At 35.0% G+C, this 20,861-nt stretch overlaps 1 protein-coding gene across 1 annotated transcript; it reads right to left on the reverse strand.

Annotated features, from left to right (window-relative positions):
• Window positions 1–7,660: 7,660 nt before the first annotated feature.
• On the reverse strand, window positions 7,661–9,461 carry LOC306643227 (nucleotide sugar transporter SLC35D2-like). The gene has a single exon (XM_079109217.1). It carries the CDS (start codon window positions 9,087–9,089, stop codon window positions 8,022–8,024), a length of 1,068 nt encoding a protein of 355 aa, XP_078965343.1. The 5' UTR covers window positions 9,090–9,461; the 3' UTR covers window positions 7,661–8,021.
• Window positions 9,462–20,861: the final 11,400 nt, after the last annotated feature.

The following is a 20,861-nucleotide window of genomic DNA, read 5'->3' on the forward strand; positions in this document are numbered from 1 at the left end:
TATATAATATTTGGCATCCTTTGATATGTTCATTTGCCATCTGTGTACCTTCAAGATGATTTTTTTATGGTGATCTTTTACACAATTGTTTTATTTGCGATCTGAGTTCTTCTCCTTAAATTTTCAAAATTTTAGAAAATATTTTAGATGGAAATCCTTGATCTGATATGTGTTTCAAAATAGATTTTGTGACTTATCTTTCATTCTGTCAATATCTCTCACAGAGAACTTTTTAATTTTAATGAAATATAACTTTCAAAATTTTGGCTACTCTAAATCTTTTTACTTTCTAAAGAAACTTTTTAGTATTTTGTTGATATTTACATTAAATTTTAAAATTGATGAGTATTGTTTCAAATATTACAAGATTTGACATCTTAATATAGAAATCAGCAATGGCGTTTATATTCCATGAACATAGAATCTATTTCCATTTCTTTAGGTCTTCTTTGTTTTTTTTTTTTATCTGAATATTCAAGTTTCTCATATGTATATTCCTTGTACATAATCTTGTTGAATTTCATTTTTTGGATGTGTTATTATTAATGACATTTCCTAAATCTCAAAATATATTGTTTATTGTTTTCTTGTGACCTCTTTCACTATACTTAAAGCCAGTCACACAGTATCTTCAAATCTTCCTCCCTCCCTCTTCCTCTCTCTCTCTCTCTCTCTCTCTCTCTACTGTGCTTCAATTGTCATGCCACCTTTCATGACAGAGTCTATGCCTCCTTGGAAGGACCTTAGTGGTTGCACTGGCTACACCCATATAATCCAGGACATCCTCCCATCTCAATATTATTAAATTAATCACATCTTTAATACAACTTTTGTCACATAAGATGATGTGTAAGATAACATAACAGGTTCTGGGGATGTGGACATGAACATTACTGGCCAACCATTATTTTCTGTTAAATCTTCTATCTTATGATTTTCTACGTTTCCTTATTAGTTGTAGGAAGAGTATTTTGGAAATTCTTTACATTTGTGCATAGATATTATGTGAAAATATTTTACTTTTACCTATGGAAGAAATGACAGTTTTATTTCTTTCTTCTCAATTCATATGCCACTAATTTCCTTTTTTATCTTATTGGTAACACAAGGCTGAATAAAAGTGATGGAAGAGGACATCATTGCTTTGTTTCATCTAAATTTAAAAGTATCTAGTTTCTCACCAATAAGATGATGTTAGCAATAGTTTTTCTTTTTTCTAAATAGTCTTTATCAAGTTCATAGAGTTCCCCTGTATTAAATTACAGTCTTGAGGATAGAAAAATGTGCTACCAGGCTGTTTCTGAAGATGAAGAAAGTAATTCCAGGATTGTAAGCTGCTTTGAAAAGCTGCAATAGGCAAGGAAATGGTCTTCTCTCTAGCCTCAAGAAGGAAGGCAGTCCTTAAACTCCCAACATCCGGAATTTTAAGATAACAAAAATTGTTTGAGGTTGTTGTTGTTGTTGTTGTTGTTTTGTTTGTTTGATATTTTTTACAAAGTTTGAATAGAGGAATTTCCAAAAATTTCATATAAAAACTAATAAGAGGAAGAAGGTGGCTATGGCTGATAAAAAGAGTGCAGATTTGGTATGGACCAAATGGTTTTAACCATTAAGTTTTGCTATAGTAAAGATAAACTGTAATAAGGTAACAGAACTGCAAAACCTAGGCACGTAATAACACTCTCATTTTCTTTTCCTCTTCTGAAGCTATCTATTTTCTTCTTTTTTAAATTAACTAATTATTTATTTCTTACAGACTGCATTTTGATTCATTGTACACAAATGGGGTATATCATTTTGTTTCTATGGTTGTGCATGATGTAGATTCATACCTTTGGTGTAATCATACAGGTACATAGGGTAATGATGTCTGTCTCATTCCACCATTTTTCATACTCCCCTCCCTCTCATTTTCTTCTACAAAATCTAAAGTTCCTCCATTCTTCTCTCACTCCCCACCCCCACTGCCATTATATATCATCATCAGGGAAAACATTCTGCCTTTGTTTTTCTGGGATTGACTTATTTCACTTAGCATGATATTCTCCAATTCCATCCATTTATTTTCAATTGCCATAATATTTTTCTTCTTTATGGCTGAATAATATTCCCTTGTGTAACTATACTACATTTTCTTTATCCATTCATCCATTGAAGGGCATCTAGGTTGGTTCCACAGTCTAGCTATCCATCGCATTGGCTTAGGATCAGTCTTCCTTAACAAGACTCCCAAAGTGCAAGAAATCAAAGCAAGAATCAATAAATGGGAAGGACTCGAACTAAAAAATGTTTTCTCAGCAAAGGATACAATAAATAATGTGAAAAGAGAGTCTACAGAGTGGGAGAAAATCTTTTACACACACACACTTCACATAGAGCACTTATCTCAAAAATTTATAAAAAAACTTAAAAACTACACCAAAAATACAAAGAACCCAAACAATAAATGGACCAAGAAACTAGCAGACACTTTACAGAAGAAGACATGCAGACAATTAATATATGAAAAAGTGTTCAACATCTCTAGCAATTAGATAAATGCAAATGAAAACAACTCTAAGATTTCATCTTACTCCAATTAGCATGGCTATTATTAAGAACATAAACAATAATGGATGTTGGTGACCATGTGGGGAAAAAGGCACACTTTTACATTGCTGATGGAGTTGCAAATTGGTGCAGTCACTCTGGAAAGCAATGTGGAGAATTCTCAGAAAACTTGGAATGGACCCACCTTTTGACCCAGTTATCCCACTCCTTGGTTTATACCCAAAGGACTTAAAATCAGCATACTACAGTGACATAGCCACATCAATGTTTATAGCACCTCAATTCACAATAGCTAGATTGTGGAACCAACCAAAACTGTTGTTATATGTCACTAAGTTTGTGATAGTTTTTTAGAGCAATAATAGGAAATTGATCATTTTTATTCATTTTCTATTTTTAGTAAATTCAGAGCTATTAAATTACTGCTTTTTAAACATTTGAGTTTTCGTAATTGGTATCTTTCAAGGAACTGTCTCATTTCACCCAAGTTGTCAATTCATGGAAATTAAGATATTCATCTTATTCCTTATTCCTCTCAGTGTCTGTGAGATGAGTATTTGGGATATCTCTTTTAATAATGATATTGGGTATTCCATGTGCTCCTTCATTTTTTGTGTTTAACATGGTTTGAAGTTTATCAACTTTATTAATTACCAAGTCCTGCACAATCATTAATTCAGGCTCCCAGACCAGGCAGTGAGGGAATGAAGAAAAGACAAACAGACACACAAATAGAAAAAAAGCAGGGGTCTGGTGGATCACTAAACCTTGATAGGGAATTATGATCAGGAGCAAGCTCAGCACATTTATTATATAGGTTTAAAATCAAAAGGACTCACTGTGAGACAGTTTCTTCAAGATAAATAGAACCAAAGTTGTGGGTATAAACAGCCCAATTTGAACTATCAGCTTGCACCCATAATTCTCTACCCCAGGAAGCTGGCATTAGAACCCAATGTGATGAACTTTTAATTCCATGGCTGGCACAGAACCTCCTTTGAACAGGGCATCACCACAGCAGCTGGGCAGTCTCAAATCCATGCCTTTGAGAGTTCCCAGAAGGGGCATCGCTTCTGTTGCAGGACAGCTCCAGAACCATAATTCATTTGCTACTCACCACAATTAATCTTTTAAAGAATTGTCTTTAGGAGTACTTTTTTATTTTCTCTGATTTTTCATTCCAATTTTCATTGGTTTTTGCTTTTTATTTTTCTTTTAATTGTTTTAGTCTTTAACTGTCCTTTTCTAGAAGGACAGTTTTGATATTGAAAATTTCTTATTTAATCATTTGTGCTTCTTTTACTATATATTTCCCACTAAGCCTGCTTTTTGTTCCCTATATTATCCAAATCTGGAAATTTTTTTTTCAGGAAAAAGTATTTATTTAACACCATTACAAAAATATTTAGGCACATAATTTTCATGTTTATGTCACCTGATTTACATACCGCAATCCTCAGTACCTTTTAAAAACACTAAATAAATCAGTCAATAGAATCTATATTGAAAAATATTATGAAAGGCTAACATTTGTAGACAAAAATCAGTTGATCATCAGCATGAGAAAGAAAATATTTGTGAACAAAATAATTTCTAAAAACATTTTTCTGAAACAATAAATCTAATCAGTAGATTTCTTTTTAAAAAGTATTTTCAAAGTAAACAAAGCTAATAAAACAAAACATACAAACAACAACAACAACAAAACACCAAAGATAACCTGACACTAAGAACTGGAAGACGGGTTTAGAAAACGGAGGTAATGGTGCCAGGGACGCACATATGCCAACAGCTCAAGCCTGGAAGCAGAGGCAGCAGAGTCGAGGGCATTCATTCTGAGAAGGGAAGGAAGAGGGTCTGGTCTGCACAGTTAAGTAACAAACTCAGAAACTTTTAACTGAATTACCATTATGAAATGTAATTATCTTCCTCTAAGATAGAAAACAGCTTTCCTTTTTTGAAATTTACCATCATAATATGAAATAACTTTGTTCTTTTTAAAAACAGAATCACTTGCATCAGGCAGTGGCCACAATTAAATTAAGTAGGTATTTAAAAAAGAAAAGACAGTGAACAGAAACAGGTATCTAAGCATATTAAGGTCAGATTTCCAGGAAATACTTTGTCCAGGTCTTTTTCATTTAAGGAGTACCAGTTAAGAATCTTTTTTTGCCTACAATCCCACCATGAAATAGGGACTGTAGCCACATTTTCTATGTGCCTAATAGGTACTAGGCATTGCACTAAGTTATTTTGTATTTATTATCTCATTTATTATGAATGTTTTTTCCTCAGGGAGGGAAAAGTCAATTACAGCCTTGTTTGTTAGGAGGAGCCAGTATTACATACTTACGGGGAAGCAGGAACATTTGTAGCCAACAAGGAACTCGGGCTACACATAGAATTCTAAGGGTTGTGTCTCTTATCTCAAAGCTAGAAGACTTATTTGAGTTTCTCAAGACTTCTCAGATTAAAAAGCTGCTACAGGAAGGGCACCCTAGAATCAGTGACCTGGTAAACGTGCACACAGCTCTAATTCACAAATCACTGCCTCCTTTTATCTGTTTTCCCTCTCAATTTGGGTCCAGGCCACCACCGTCGGCTGAAGTATTACATGCTCCTTGAGCGCAAAGACCCATGACCTATTCATCCATTCCCCCAAGCTTAGCAAAATGCTTGACATACAACAGTTATTCATCAAATCTTTACCCTCTGAACAAGTCCATGATAAGGGAAGCAAAGGCAGGTCCAAAGCCCTAGGTACTCTTCCAAGTCAATCAAATGTGAAATTCCATTATTTGTATGAAGAACCTGCCTCAGCTTTACTGACTGAAACCTCTCACGAATTTCTGATATGATAGGATTACAGAAAATTTGCCAGTGCATTTTTTTCAACCAAAATGCAAGTTGGATGCTACAAATGACTGACTCATAGTTGACAGCCACATGAAGCAATTAAAATTAAGTGACATGGTAGCAATGTACAGCCTAACTAACCATGGTTATTCTAATCTATCTCACATTTACCACAAGCAGATTTGCCAGAGGATTTCACCTTCATTAACTCAAGGAGAGGAGCCATTACCTCCTTTCAGAATTCTTACCACAGTTTTTCTTGGTGGGCAAATGAAGGACTTAACTATACTGCCTATTTTCCTCTTAGAAGGAAGCTAATAGGTCAAAGAATTTTTGCCCATCAACCTTGGAGCAAAATCCAGACATACTAAGAGATACCAGATTATCAAGCAAATGTCTACACTGTATTATACCAGGCCTGTAAACAATCAAAAACCGTAAACTCCAAAAAGTGGCTAGCCACTCGGTTCAATCTCGAACTTACCCATGTTGCTCTCTTTTATCTTAAAATGGTGGTGGTAGCTGGAGGAGGCCTACCAGGATCAGAACACAGGGCAGAAGCTCTGAGTTGCCGTACCTGCTCTGTCAGTCAGATAGTTCAGCACAGACAGGGGCTCTGAGGTATAGTGCATTCCATGAGCTGTAACTATACATGATTTTCTTAAATTAACTGAACTACATACCAACTGAGATCAGCCTAGAAGTTGGATAAACTCCATGAGAGGATGATCTGTTGCTCTCCCTAATTTGCAAAGTCTATTTCTCTCTGACACCAAATTCAATCAAGCACTTGCCTCTTTGAAAGAGTTCAAGCTAACTCACTTCGTATCCCTGTTTCCTTATGGAAAAGCAATTCAACAAATGGAGCATGGTTTAATACAAAGAACATGGAGTTTGATTTATAAGCAAACTGGGTCTTGTTTTTCTAATGGTAAAATAGAGACAAATAAGAGACAGCATTCTCCCACTGGAATTTTTTTAGGTCAGATAATGCTGGAAAAAAGTGAGCCTATAGTCTGGGCTCAATATAATTTTTCAAATAGGAAGAAAAATATCAGAATTTTCCTAGTCTCATATTGAGACACCAAAATACTGATAGTTTGAGGTCAACAGAGCCCAGTGGTTTCGAAACTCAAACAGAAGCTAGTGTATATAAGTAGGGCAAAAAGTACCAGCTTCTGGTACAGACTGCACAACCAGCCTGAGCAAACACACTCATCCTTAGTCAATGGATGTCTCTGAGCAAAGTCATGGAACTGTGTTTAACTTCCTCAAGAGGCAATTCAGGCAATGACCTTTCACAGGTACTGTCCCAGGATGCAGTACTGGACTTGAGGGAAGCTGGCAAGCTCATTTAGTGAAGGTGGGGCAGAGCATCTAGGTGGGTGTGTCCTAAGGAGAGGAATGCTCATGCCATTTAAAAAGGGAGGAATGCTGACACTACCAAAGAAAGGTCCAGCCTTGACAATACAAAAATTCCAACCAGCTTTTCCTCTCAAATCAATCATTCAGAAATGTGGGTCCTTGTCATACTGATCTGAGAAATAAAAAGAGCAACCAAACCTAGAGGCGGGAGGCATGAGGAAAGAGGAGGTGGTCAGCTTGCCCATCTGCCATCCTTGCAGAGAAGGGGCCAGTGCCAAACTGTGCTGGTTTACAAAATGCATCTTTTCACTTTGATGTTACATTGCAGCATCTGGAATCACACTGTTGTGGGACAGGTAGGGCAGTTATTTTAACCCCATTTATAGATTTGCAGTTTCTGAGAGCTGAAACAACTTTCTCATAGTCCCAATGTCTTCTGAATGGACTGAGAACTAAATTCTCCATCTTTAACTTCATCACTATGGCAGGAAGGAGATCTTCCAGTTACCTCCCCAAAGAGATGTCTAGCACTTAGCACAATGCCTGACATACACACTCGATACATTTTAGTTGGATGAATGAATCAAACAGATGAGGAAATGAATACAGTGCCCACTTCCTCCATCCCTTCCTTGTCCCCATCCTACAAAACAAAGAGGGAACAACATTTTCAAGGAATCACTCTGCTCATCCCATCAGTTCTCAGGAAAGTGAACGTAGGAAGCAATATATTCCAGAACACCATGTATTTTTTTAGTACCAAAGTTGCTGTCTTTGGCAAATGTGATATTTGTGAAAACAATGCAATCAATAAGAAATAAAATTCAAAGAAATTTCAGATCAGCTGCATTTCTGGCAAAAGATCAAACCACTCCAGACACAGCAATGATTTGAATGATAAGGCTCCGGTTGGAGCACATTATATATGCAGCTCTCAGGGACACCTGGATAATGAACTATGGAATAAAATATTTTCAAAAACTGATGTTTCATTGTCAGAACAGAAGAAAAATAAATTAAAAAGCCCAGTACATGTTCCAGTTTGATATAAATTAATTCAAACAATATATTTAAAATAGAGTCAATTATAAGTTTCTCTCGTAAAATTTTAAAAGGCAGCAATCAATCCTTGGATTGTACAAGTGCAAAGGAATGGCATTTTCTCCATAATCATCTCGGTATCTGCGTAGCAGCTGCCAGAGTTCTGAGTTGATCAGAAACGGGCACACACAATTGGAGCAGTCCTCTGGTTACACTGCTCCTTTCCCCTTCATGTCCAGCTTGTTACTGGCTTCTGACTGTTTGTTCAGCTGTCCCTCAGTGAAAGTGATGTACGAGTACACCAGGCTCCCAGCAATACTGATATTTAAGCCAATGAAATTTGTCCATGTGAAAATATAATCTCCACCAAAGACCATTCCAATATAAGTTATTAATATATTCTTAATACAGCCAACTATTGTAGTTGTAAGGGCGGAATTATACTGAGTGCAGAGCACTGTGGCATACATCAAGATAAACCCCATCACACAGGAGAGGGTGAACTGCAGAAGAAAGAGGGTGTCAGCCCAGCCTTCAAATTCCATCGCCTTTTGTGCTTCTCCTGTGAAATATGCAATGGCCAGAGTGGGCAGAATCATGAACAGTGCGTTGTAATAGAGCAGACCATATTTTCCCAGCTCTTTTGAATCTAAGTTTTGTTTTACGTATACACCATTTGCTGCTGTCAGTATATCGTTTATTAGAATAAAAACATATCCTTGCAGATCAAATGCCAAGTCAGATCTGGCAGCTACAAAGGCTCCAATAATCATTGCAAACACAGTCATCTTAATACCCCAAGAAAAAGTCTTCTTGAGTAAAACTCCTTCAGCAAACATTGTAAACAAGATGGAGAACCTTCTTAAAACTGTAAACATTGGTAAGTTCAGTTTCTTTGTGCTGAACAGTCCCGTGATTTGGTTCCCAAAATATAGTAGAGGTAGTGGAAACGTCTTTCGAGGTACATTTCTGTCAAGGTCAGGAAACTTGACTACCCTGAGTGCCTTTCCCACCCAGAGAACTGCCACTGTGGCCACCATCTGGCCAAGTCCAACACATAGCGAAGAGGGAAATCTGTAGCTGGTGAGCACGCTCTTGTTCACCACCAAGATCAGGAAGGAGCTCACGCCGTAGAAGCCGGCGGCCAGCAGCTTCAGGAACACGGTCAGCGTTTCGGCCGACGCCATCCCCAGCTCCTCGTCATCTCTGTGTGTGGAGGATTTCGCGGGGGCTTCTCCTTTAACCCGAGCATGCTGACGTCTATGCACTTCCGCCATGGCTGCGGCGGCGGCGCGGGCCTGTGAGGGGAGCGGCGGGAGGGCCTGGCGGCGGAGCCCAGTGGCGCGGGGGCCTGCGGCTGCTTACGGGGGACTCGCGGGGTCGGGGCCCGCGGATGGCGCTGACTGTACGCTCGCCGGCTCGGCTGCCCGCACGGCCGCCGCGCGTCCCCGCCCAGGGGCAGGGACACCCCGGTTCACACCCTCGGGGACTTTGCCCCGGCATTGTGCAACGCAGCGTTAGAGGGGAGTGGACGCCAGGCTTGGCCAGGGCAAGGGCTACGGCGGACTTGGAGACGGGGCAGCAACGACCCGAGCCCGGCTCCCCGAGGCAGAAGCCCGGGAACCACTCGGGGGCACTGGAGTGCCAGGCGGCCCCCAAATCTGGAAATTTTTAGTCTTCATTTTTATTTAGTTCTTTCTTTTTAAATTTCTTTAAAATCTTTTCCTTAGACTCATGTTTATTTAGAAGTATTTAGACATAGTTCATCTCTCCATTATTGATTTCTAATTTAATTCCACTGTGACCTGACAGCATATTTTGTATGATATCTGTTATTTTAAATTTGATAAGTTGTGTTCAATAATCCAGAGTGACTGTTCTGAGAGCTTGAGTAATAGTGTATACATGTCAGTGAGATCAAGTTGGTTCAGAGTACTGCCCAGGTCAACTGTAATCTTACTGATTTTCTGCCTACCGGATGTATCCATTACTAGTAGAGATGCTAAAGTCCCCAACTACAAGACTATCATCTACTTCTTGCATTTTTATCAGGATTGCCTGACGTATACTGACATCTTGTTATTGGGCACAAACACATTAATGTCATCTCACAGAATTGACTCCTCTATCATTTTGCAATGCCCCTCTGTATAACTACTCTAGTTTTACTTTAAGAAGTGTAAATGTGGTATATCTTTCCTTATAGCTTTCCTTCAATCTATTTGTGTCTTTATATTTAAATGAAATTATTTTGGAAAACATATAGTTGAGTCCTGAGTTACATCCCTTCTAATAATCTGTTTTCTCACTGATATATTTAGACCTTTCACATTTAAAATGTTTAAAGGGATAGTTAGATAATATCTGTAACATTTAAATCTTTTTATTCAGTGTACCTGTTAATTTTAATTTTTTTCTTTTTTACTATAACATTTAATTCTATTTTATTTCCTATCTTAGCATACAAATTATACATATTTTATAACATTTAAGTGGCTTCAGTAGAGTTTACAGTAAATAGATTTTACTACTTAAATCTTCCCTCAAATTAAATTTGCCACTTCATGTGTATTATAGATCATTTATAACAGAATATTCCAGATTTCTATGTCTCATTGCTTAGGATATCACTACTTTTTATTTCATTTATTCTGTTGTCAGTAGGGAATACTACTATTTTAAATAGCTACCCTTTAGAATTAAGAATAAAAAACTGATATTTTCTTAATTTATTATTCTAATCACAGCGTTCTTTTCTTCCTTTAGATCAAAGTTTCTCACCAATATCATTTGCATTTTTCTGAGTAGTTTTGACATTTCTGGCATGGAGGGTTTAATGATAATGGATGAGAATAGTCTGTTTTTGTTTGAAAATGTCTTTATTTCTATCTCATTTTGAAGAATGATTTCAATGGGCATAAAATTCTAGTTTCTGTTGTTATTTTTCTTTCAGTGCTTTAAATATTTCACTACACTTTCATCTTGATTGCATAGATTTAAAAAAAATACATGTAATTCTTATCCTTTTCCTCTTTAGATATGTTGTCCTGCCACTCTGGATTCAGGATATTTCTAAGATTTTTTTTCAACTTTCTGCGGTTTGAACATGATATACTGCTAGAGACTAAACTGTATCATTCCATAATGTATATATCAAAGCCTTAACTACCAATGTGACGGTATTTGGAGATGAGACGTTTGGGAGATAGTTATATTTAGATGAAATCATACATGTGGGACCTTTATGAAAGAAGTAATGCCTGTATTGGGAGAAATACCAGAGAGGTTGCTCCTTCTTCATGTGCCAGGTATGGAAACTGGTAGAAAGAAGCCAGGATGACAGCCCTCACCAGAATCTGACCTTGCAAACACCCTGAACATGAACTTCCAGCCTCCAAAACTATGAAAAATAAACATCTGTGGTTCAAGGCACACAGGTCATGGTATTTTGCTACAGAAGCATAGACACATTAAGTTACCTGCCTATATGCAAATTAAAAAAATACATCCTGCATGAATTTTTATCTTATTACTGGCTTTGTGTTTTGATCTCTAATATTAACTTTGATAAATTCTCAGCCATTTTTGCATAATATTTTATTTCTATTCCTTTCTTCTTCTTCAAATATTCAATTAATTACATATGTATTACACCTTTTAAAACTGACCCAGACATCTTAACATTGTGTTCTGTTTCTTATCATTGTTTTTTTCTCTTTGTATTTCATTTTGTTAAGTTTCTATTCACTATCAAGGTCACTCATTCTTTCCTTGCTCTTATGCAGTTTAATAATGGCCTATCAATATTTTTTCAAAATTGCTGTTCTTTATTTCTTTTTAAGTGTATTTTTTCCTTTGTTTTTTATTTCTAGTTGTTTTCCTTTGAATTTCTTTTGGAGTTTTCATCTCTTAGCTTATATTACCCACCTATAGTTGCATGTTGTGTACTCTCTCTTTTAGAACTGTGAACACAACAATTGTAGATACTTTAGTCTCTCATATGATCATTCTGACTTCTGTGTCATATCTGAATCTGGTTCTAATTATTGCATTCTATTTTAATGCTATGTTTTGTCTTTTGCATGCCTTGAAATCTTTGGTTGAAGCCTGAACTTTGTGTATTGGGTAAGAACAATTGACGGGCCCTTAGTTACAAAGTAAATAGGCCTTTAATATAGAGTTTTTAGTTAACCCGGCTATATTTAGGCTATATTTAATGTTTATTGAGACTCCAGATGCCAGATGCTTCAAATTCCTCTTGTATTCCTATTTTGTCTCCCAGGTGTTCTTAGGGTTTCTCCAATAACTTAAGTTTTTGTAACTCTTTTTGTAGATACACAGGACTCCTTTGGATATGGTAGCAACATATGAGCAAGGGAAAATATCTATAATATTAGGATTGAATCTCAGTCTTGAGGTAGACCTTTGTCCCTGGTTTATAAACTGTAAAATTCTTTCTTAACTTAGCCACTGTGTGATGAGGCAGGAAAGCTAGAGGTGCTGGACAGAATAGGGACAGGTTCATGCAGAAAAGGATACCTTACATTTAATATTCAATAATAGTGTTAGGATATTTTGTATCCCTTAATTTTCTATGACTCCAATAACAAATTACCTAAGAGTTTATGGCTTAAAATACAGTTTATTTTTCCACAGTACTGAAGTCCAAAAGTGTGGGTAGGCCACACTTCCCTTAAAGACTCTAGAGTAGAAGCCTTTCTTGTATCTCCTAGCTTTTCGGTGGTTGTCTGTGACAGCACAATTCCAATACCCCCATCCTTCTTCATACGATCTTCCCCTCTACACGCCTTCTCCCTTTCTTTTTAGTTGAAGAATACTTGTCATTCGATTAGCTATGAAACTAATCCAGAGTGATATCATCTCTGATATCATCTCAAGATTTTCAACTTAATTACATCTTCCAATTTATTTTTTCCAAATAAGGTGACATTAACAAGTTCTAGGAGTTAGGATTTGCCCACATCTTTTTGAAGGGCCATGATTCAACCAACTACACTATATATTTAGAAAAGAGAATGGCACTTTTTTCCACACTGTATTTCAGACTGAAGTTCCTTAAATACAAGAAGAAAAGTACAAACCTTTAATTGTGTCATTAGATAATATATTCAAAACTTTAAAATAGGAAATAGATTTTAAAATTATATTCAAAAGGTACAACTTAGATTACATTTAATATTATCTTCATTAAAGAATAATATAAAAAGTGAAAAAAAAATGAGAAGTATCCATAATACATTGGGAAATACAACACAACAATAAGAAAGTTAAATAGCTAAAAAAAAAATGCATCAAAATAATTATCAGAAGATTTCTGAGAGGAGATGTAACAAATGGCCTATGAACATAGGTACATTTAAATACATTAGTAACCAGTGAAGAACAAATTAAATGCAGTATCATGGTGGACCTATTAGATTTGCAAAATTAAAAAAAAAATCTGAGCATGCTGAGATTCATTATACATGGGATGCTGTAAATCTTCATACTGCATCTGTGGGAGTGAAAATTGATATAATCTCTTTGGAGCACATTTTGGCATCATCTATTTTGTAGTCTGGATCTGGAAAGACACCCAGAGGACTCATGTGTTGATGACCTGATCCCAGAATCAGCAGTACTCACGTGGGACTCTTGGGAAGTAATTGTATCATGAGTACTCTAACCTCAGTAGTGGATTAATCAACTGATGAATTATTAAATTGATGTCATTGTTGGAAACTGAAAATGTGGGAGATGCAATTTATTTGGAGGAAGTAGGAGACTCAGAGCATCCCTCAAAAAGTTGTATCTTGTCCTAGGACCACTTTCTCATCTCTCTCTCTCTCTCTCTCTCTCTCTCTCTCTCTCTCTCTCTCTCTCTCTCTCTCTCTCGCTCTCTCTCTCTCTCTCGCTCTCTCTCTCTCTCTCTCTGTTTCCAGGTTGCTGGAACAAGCTTTCTTCCAACAAGCACTTCTGCCATGATGTTCTTCTTTATCTAAGACTCAAAACAATGAAGTGGATCATTCATGGACTGAATCGTCTGTAAACATGAGCCAAAATAAATCTTTCTGTCTTTAAATTGATATTCCCAGGTATTTCGGTCAAAGTAACAAAAAGTTAACTAAACAAACTACTACTAAGATAGAGTAGTCTGTCTTTTTTTTTTTTTTTTTCCTCGTCAAACCTAGTAGTGATAAGAATTCCTAAGGTGCAGAAACAACTGAAAAGAAGGAAATTTATGATAGGAGTTCCTCATTTTGGTAGAAAAAAATAGAAAACTCTATGTCTACACATTGAACTACAGAGATGGTTCAAAAGCCAAGACCTTTCATGTGGGAATGACATGTATACCCAAACCAGATAATATGAACCCAGGTACAGTGAATGCCACATTCAAAAGGGAGCTGAAAAAGAAAATTTTATAATATATTTTATTTATGTTATTTATTAAATTTTTCCCTTCCCCTCTCCAACTCCTTCCTTTACTTTCATATCTTCCATTTTCTCACATTACAGAAAAGAGAATATAATACCAGTTTTTCAGGACTCATCTCTAGGTTGAACGGAAGAAGAAAACTGATTCCAGAATCTGTGAGTCTGGTGAAACTATCATCTGGGATCTCTTTTGTAACACTAAATCAGATCATAGGAAACTGCTCCATCTAATACGAAGATGAGCTTTGTCTCTCATGTGCTTTATGGAGTTTCATTTTCTAATATGAAGGAAAAATAATATATTACACATATTTATGTTTCCTTTCCCTTTATAATTCTCCCAGCATTGGCTTTGTTTTTATTTTAAACATGAAAATGTCTAAATATTTATTACGCTAAGAATTATTTTCAAATATTTTGGTCATATAATCATGAAAATTAAATTTAGTTGGGAGAGAGAAATGCTCACTAATATCCCATTTCATTAATTGATTAAACATTGAGGGATTTTTGCTACAAATGAAGGAACAATACAGGGAATATAACAGCAAGAATGAGAATTTACCATGCCATATGTGAAATCCATTGTGATTTAGAACTTGAGAAAGATTTAAAAATGTATTTTACATAGTGAACACTGACATTCACAGCTATTTCATTTTTTTAATCCAATTCTTAACCGCCTGTAACAGCATTTCAGAAGCACTACGATTCCTGCCAATAAGCTTTCTCCAAAAAATAATTTCAGTCAGCATTATCCCTCAATGTAACCAATAGAAACCAGAAATCCACTTCAAATGTCCTTCACATACTGAGAAGATGAATTCAAGGGGATACAAAATGTAAAACCCGAAGATGAGGCCTGACTTTGACACTGACTTGGTCTGATAGAGTAATTTTGTCTCTATAAAGATTTCACTGTATAAGAAAAAAAAAGGGGGGGGGAAGGAAGCTGTAATGTGTCACCTTATCTAAATAAGATACATGTCATTTCTGGAATTCTGCTTAAACTATGATAGATGTTCTTATTCAACAAAAGAATTTCTTTTCCTCCTTGGAAAAAGGGTATTTTAAAAGAAACAGCAGTGTAGGTAAGCTATGTTTCCTTCCAGGGGATGTTGGGGACAATGAAAACTTAAGCTTTGATTAAAGACAATCTAGAATCCACAGTGGAAATACACGCCACCCACTTGTGGACTGGCCTGTTTGCTGTAATGAGAGGTGTCATACTGGCTTAGCATTGTTTTGTTTTTTGTTTCCCAACATGTGAGGCTACATTTAAATTTGTTCACCATATTTTTATTTATTTAGTCTACTTTGCTTCCGGATGAAATTCAGAGCTTTTGTTTACTTTTACAGTACACTATCATTATCTATAGTCACCCTCCTGCATAAATACACAACAGAACTTCTTACTCCCTAACTGTAACTTAGTACCCATTGATCAACCTTTCCCCAAGCTTTCCTCCCCCTGTTCTCTCCTCAGCCTCTGACAACACTGTTCTACTCTCCACATCTATGAGATTAATTTTTATCATTCACATATGATGAGATTGTGCATAACTTATCTTTGTGTGCTTAGTATATTACACATAGCATAATGATCTGCAGTTCCATGCACATTGTAGCAAATGACAGTATTTCTTTGGTTTTTCATGATTGAATAGTATTCCAAGGTATTCATGTGCATTTTTTTTTAATCCACTCATGACCTGATGGGCACTGAGATTATTTATATTTCTTGACTTTTGTGAAGAGTGCTACATCAAAGTGCAGATATCTCTTCAACATTCTGGCTTTATTCCTTTGGATATATACCCAAGTAAAAGGATTGCTGGATGAATCCAATCTTATCAACAGTAACACTAAAGGCAAGTGATCCTAAACACATCACTCAAAAGTCAAAGAAATTCTACCCAAATAAAAAGACAACATCTAATATTATGCTGCTTCTAATAAGCCAATTTAAAATGTTAGTGCTGTGCTAGCAAATATGTGGATCCAAAAGCAACAGGAAAGTTTTGCAATACTGGTCTTACCTTCATTTTAAAATTGATTATCTTGTTAATCATGTATTTTCATATTACTTTTGATTTTTTAAAATATTACATAAAAACATTTGTTTTGATAACCGTAAGATCAGCAACACCTTTGTATTTTGCATTTAAAGCTACTGCTTCACTAATTTTACTCAGTCTCCTTTTAACTATAAAAACACAAATATGATAAAAGTAAAAATATAGAAAATGTATGCCATGAAAGTGTTGATCATATATATCATTGATCATATACATATAATGATTAATCATTACATAATATTATACATAAATCCTTATCTGTGAATAATAAATTGGATTCACCAATATTGATCAGATTTTAGAATAAACATTATCATTAGAGATAAAGAAGATCATTTCAAAATAATACAGATGCCAATTCATCAAGAAAACTTTACAATTTTAAATGCTTATGTACTTACTAAGAAATCTTCAGAATATATTAAAAAACTGATATAACTTAAGGAAAAAAACTAATACACATTTTACATTGACTTTCAGAAAAATCAATCAGGGTATATAATAATTAGACATCATATTAATCAATTTGACCTAATTTATGCTTTTATAAAATTATAATTAGAAAACAGAATTTTAAAACTTTGAACTACACATGCATATGGAGCATTTGTCAAATTCTGGCTCCTATTTTTAGTCAAAGCAATTAAAAGAACTGAAGTAATGCAAACTATGTTTTCTGTCTCCAATTAAAAATTAAAATAATCAGTAGTTGAAAGATATCTGGGAAATATCTAAAAATGAAATAATGCACTATTACATATGCCATGGGTCAAAGAAGAAATCAAAAGGAAATTAGAAAATATTTTACACTGAATGAATATGAAAATAAAATATGTTAAAATGTAAAGAATTTTCTGAAATTTGGTCAAACCAATCTCTTAAGAAGAGACATAGGAAAGGAAGAAGACAAATTATCACTGTTTGCAGAAGTTATGATCCTATAATTAGAAGATCCAAAAAGCTTCAACCAATACTGCTAAAGCTAACAAATAAATTCAGTATGTAAAACATCAACATAGAAAAACCAATAGCTTTCCTGTATGCCAACAATGACTGCTGAGAGAGAAATCAAGAAATCAGTCCCATTCATAATAGCCTTTAAAAACAAAAAACACCAGGGAATAAATCTAACCAAGTAGATGAAAGACTGCTATAATGAAAATTATAGAACATTGAAAAAAGAAACTGAAGAAGACACAACAAAATGAAAAATGTCCCAGGTTCATGAATGGGCAGAAATAAATTGTTAAAATGGCAATACTATCAAAAGTAATATATATATTCAACACAATCCCCATCAAAATACCAATGATAGTCTTCACAGAACTAGAAAATAAAGTCCTAAAATCCAGTTGGAAAAATAAAAGACTCAGAATAGCCCAAGCAATTCTAAGCCAAAAAAGCAATGTTGGAGGCATCACAATACCTTACTTTGAATTCTACTCCAGAGCAAAATAGTAACAAAAACTGCATGGTACTGGCCTGAAAACAGACACTTAGACAATTGGTACAGAAGACATAGAGACAAACTCACAAAGATACAGTAATCTGATTCTTGACAATGGAGAGAAAAAAATTCTTTTGATCAGCTAGTGCTGGGAAAACTGGTTATGAATATGTAAAAGAACAAGAGTAGACCCTTGGGGCTGGGGAGATAGCTCAGTTGGTAGAGTGTTTGCCTTGTAAGCATAATACCCTGGGTTCAATCCCCAGCACCCAAGGGGGAAAAAAAAAAGAGAGTAGACCCTTATCTTTCACAATGAACACAAATCAACCCAAAATGGATCAAAGACCTAGGTATTAGAACAGAAGCTATGCAACTCCTAGAAGAAAATGTAGGGTCAATGCTCCAACATAGTGACACAGGCAACAACTTTATCACCAGGACTCCTTAAGTTCAGAAAACAATGTCAAGAATTGGTAAGTGAGATGAAATCAAATTAAAAAAACTTTTGCACTGTGAAGAAAACAATTGAGAATGTGAAGAAAGACCTGATAGAATGGGAGGAAATCTTTGCTAATTTTTTGACAATGGCTAAATATCTAGAATATATAAAGAGCTCAAAAAATTAAAAAAAATCCAAGTAACACAATTAATATGTTGGCAAATGAATTAAACAAATATTTCTCAAAAGAAGAAATACAAATGGCCAACGAATATATGAAAAAATGTTCATCAACAGCAACTAGGGAAATGCAAATCAAAACTACACCAAGATTTCATTTCACACCAGTCAGAATGGCAGTCATCAAGAATACAAATAATAGTAAATATTGGGTTTATGCCTATAAAGTGTGCTAGGGAAGTTGAGGCAGGAGGATAGAGAGTTCAAAGCGAGCCTCAGCAACTTAGTGAGGAGCTAAGCAGCTCAGTGAGACTCTGATTCTAAAATTAAATACAAAATAGGGCTGTAGATGTGGTTCAGTGGTTGAGTGCCCCTGAGTTCAATCCCTGGTACCAAAATAACAATAATAATAGTAATAATAATAATGATAAATGCTGGAGAAAATGTAAAGAAAAATGAACACTTTCATATGGTTGGTAAGACTGTAAATTAGTACAACTACTATGGAAATCCATATGGACATTCCTCAAAAGACTAAACATGGAACCACCATATGATGAAGCTCTATAATTCCACAATATTTATCCTGAAGAATTAAGGTCATCATACTATAGTGGTATGTGTATACCCATGTTTATAGCAGCACAATTCACAATAGCCAACCTATAGAAACAGCCTAGGTGTCCATCAATAGATAAATGGATAAAGAAAATGTGGCATATGTACTCAATGGAGTTTTAGTCAGCCACAAAGAAAAATGAAAGTATGTTATTCACAGGAAAATGAATGGAACTGAAAACATTATGCTAAGTCAAATAAGCCAAACTCAGAAAGGCAATGGCTGTATATTTTCTCTTACATGTGGAAGCTAGATAGAAAAAAGGAAAAGAATGTTGAAGGGATCTTATGAAAATAGAAGGGAGATCTGTACAGAGGAGGAAAGGGAACAAGGCAAGGGAAGAGTGAGGGAAATTAGAAAATGCTGGGGAATGATGTTGGCCAAATTACATTGTTACATTTTGTGTATGCATGAATATATAACAATAAATACCATCATTATGTATAATTAGAGTGCACAATTAAAAACTGGAGGAGAAAAAAAAGAGGATTGTGACATTACTACAGGTTCCATAGACATTAAACATGAAAAGGAAATATGAAACTGGTTGATTGGTTTGACACCCTAAAAGAAAGACAGGAACTATCACAGCTCACATAGAAGAATCAGATCATCTGAAAAGCCCAAAATGAATTTAAACATTTTTTTTATTTATAAATTTATTCCTACACATAATACTCCAGTCCAGATGGTTTCACTAGTGAATTCTTCCAAATAGATAAAGAAGAAACATTACCAATTCTTCAAAAACTCCTTCATAATTTACAGAAATAATACATTTTATTAATTCAGTATTTCTAAAGTATTTTTATTTTGACATAACCTATGTATTGGTATTATTTTTGAGTACCACCACCATATTTATCAAAATAAATTGAAACAATTTGCAAATACAAATTCATAAATATGCTTTCAGTAAAAGATATGCTAAATGAAAAAACAACTCATTAGTCATATTTGAGTGGTTACTTATTGAGGGCAGTACAGAATAATGAGCTTGCCATTCCTTATTGCTGATGCCCTTAGATCTAAAGTCTCTTATTGTAAAATCAAGATTAATACTAGTACCTAGCTCATAAGTAATGATGTGAGTTCAACAAGCTGATATACATAAACCACAGGGCCACTGTTTGTTTCATAATTAACTTACATGAGAATTAATCATTATTGCATTTATTTATGAATACAAAGTACTTCTCTCACTGAGGACTGTTATGAACACAAATAGCCAAAAATGAAAAAAAAAATCACAAAAACTATTAAAAATCAATAAAAATCATTGTTGTAGAAGAGAAAATTGAAATAAATGCTACATACATTGTTAGATTTTTCTAGTTTTTGATTCAATTACAAATTATATAACTCGCTTATGTTTTCACATCTCTCTTTTTGTTTGGTTTATTCATTCTTTCAGAGGAATATTTAAAAAGGTTTCATGAGTAGTCTATTATTTTCAAATTACTAAGTGCAGAAATTTTAATAGAATGCGTCTTTGAAAATGCAAGGACTAATTCAGTCAAATCTTATTTGAATTCTGGCTCTAGGAAAGAATGACAATATTAATTCTACACACAGTTTATTCATCTGTTTTCTATACTAGGAAAAAGAAGCTCATATGTACTTAACATGGCTTAGCTTGTTTCAAAGTCCATGCTTTATATATTTTACAAAGTATGGAAAAATCTCACTGGTTTATCAAACAAAGGAAATGGATAGGAATGAGGGAAATTTTTCCTTATCTTTGCTGTTGACATTTTAAGTGTTTTGAGTTCAGGGGCTTTTAGAATATAACATATTGATCTTCACTTAGCTATCAGAAATGGCAATTAGGAAATTGGAAATTGTACT

This window comes from Sciurus vulgaris, assembly GCF_902686455.1.
Source record: "Sciurus vulgaris genome assembly, chromosome: 13".
Taxonomy (NCBI): domain Eukaryota; kingdom Metazoa; phylum Chordata; class Mammalia; order Rodentia; family Sciuridae; genus Sciurus; species Sciurus vulgaris.

Coding starts and splice junctions, on each gene's coding strand:
- LOC306643227 (XM_079109217.1), bottom strand. CDS start 9,089: ATGGCGGAAGTGCATAGACGTCAGCATGCTCGGGTTAAAGGAGAAGCC.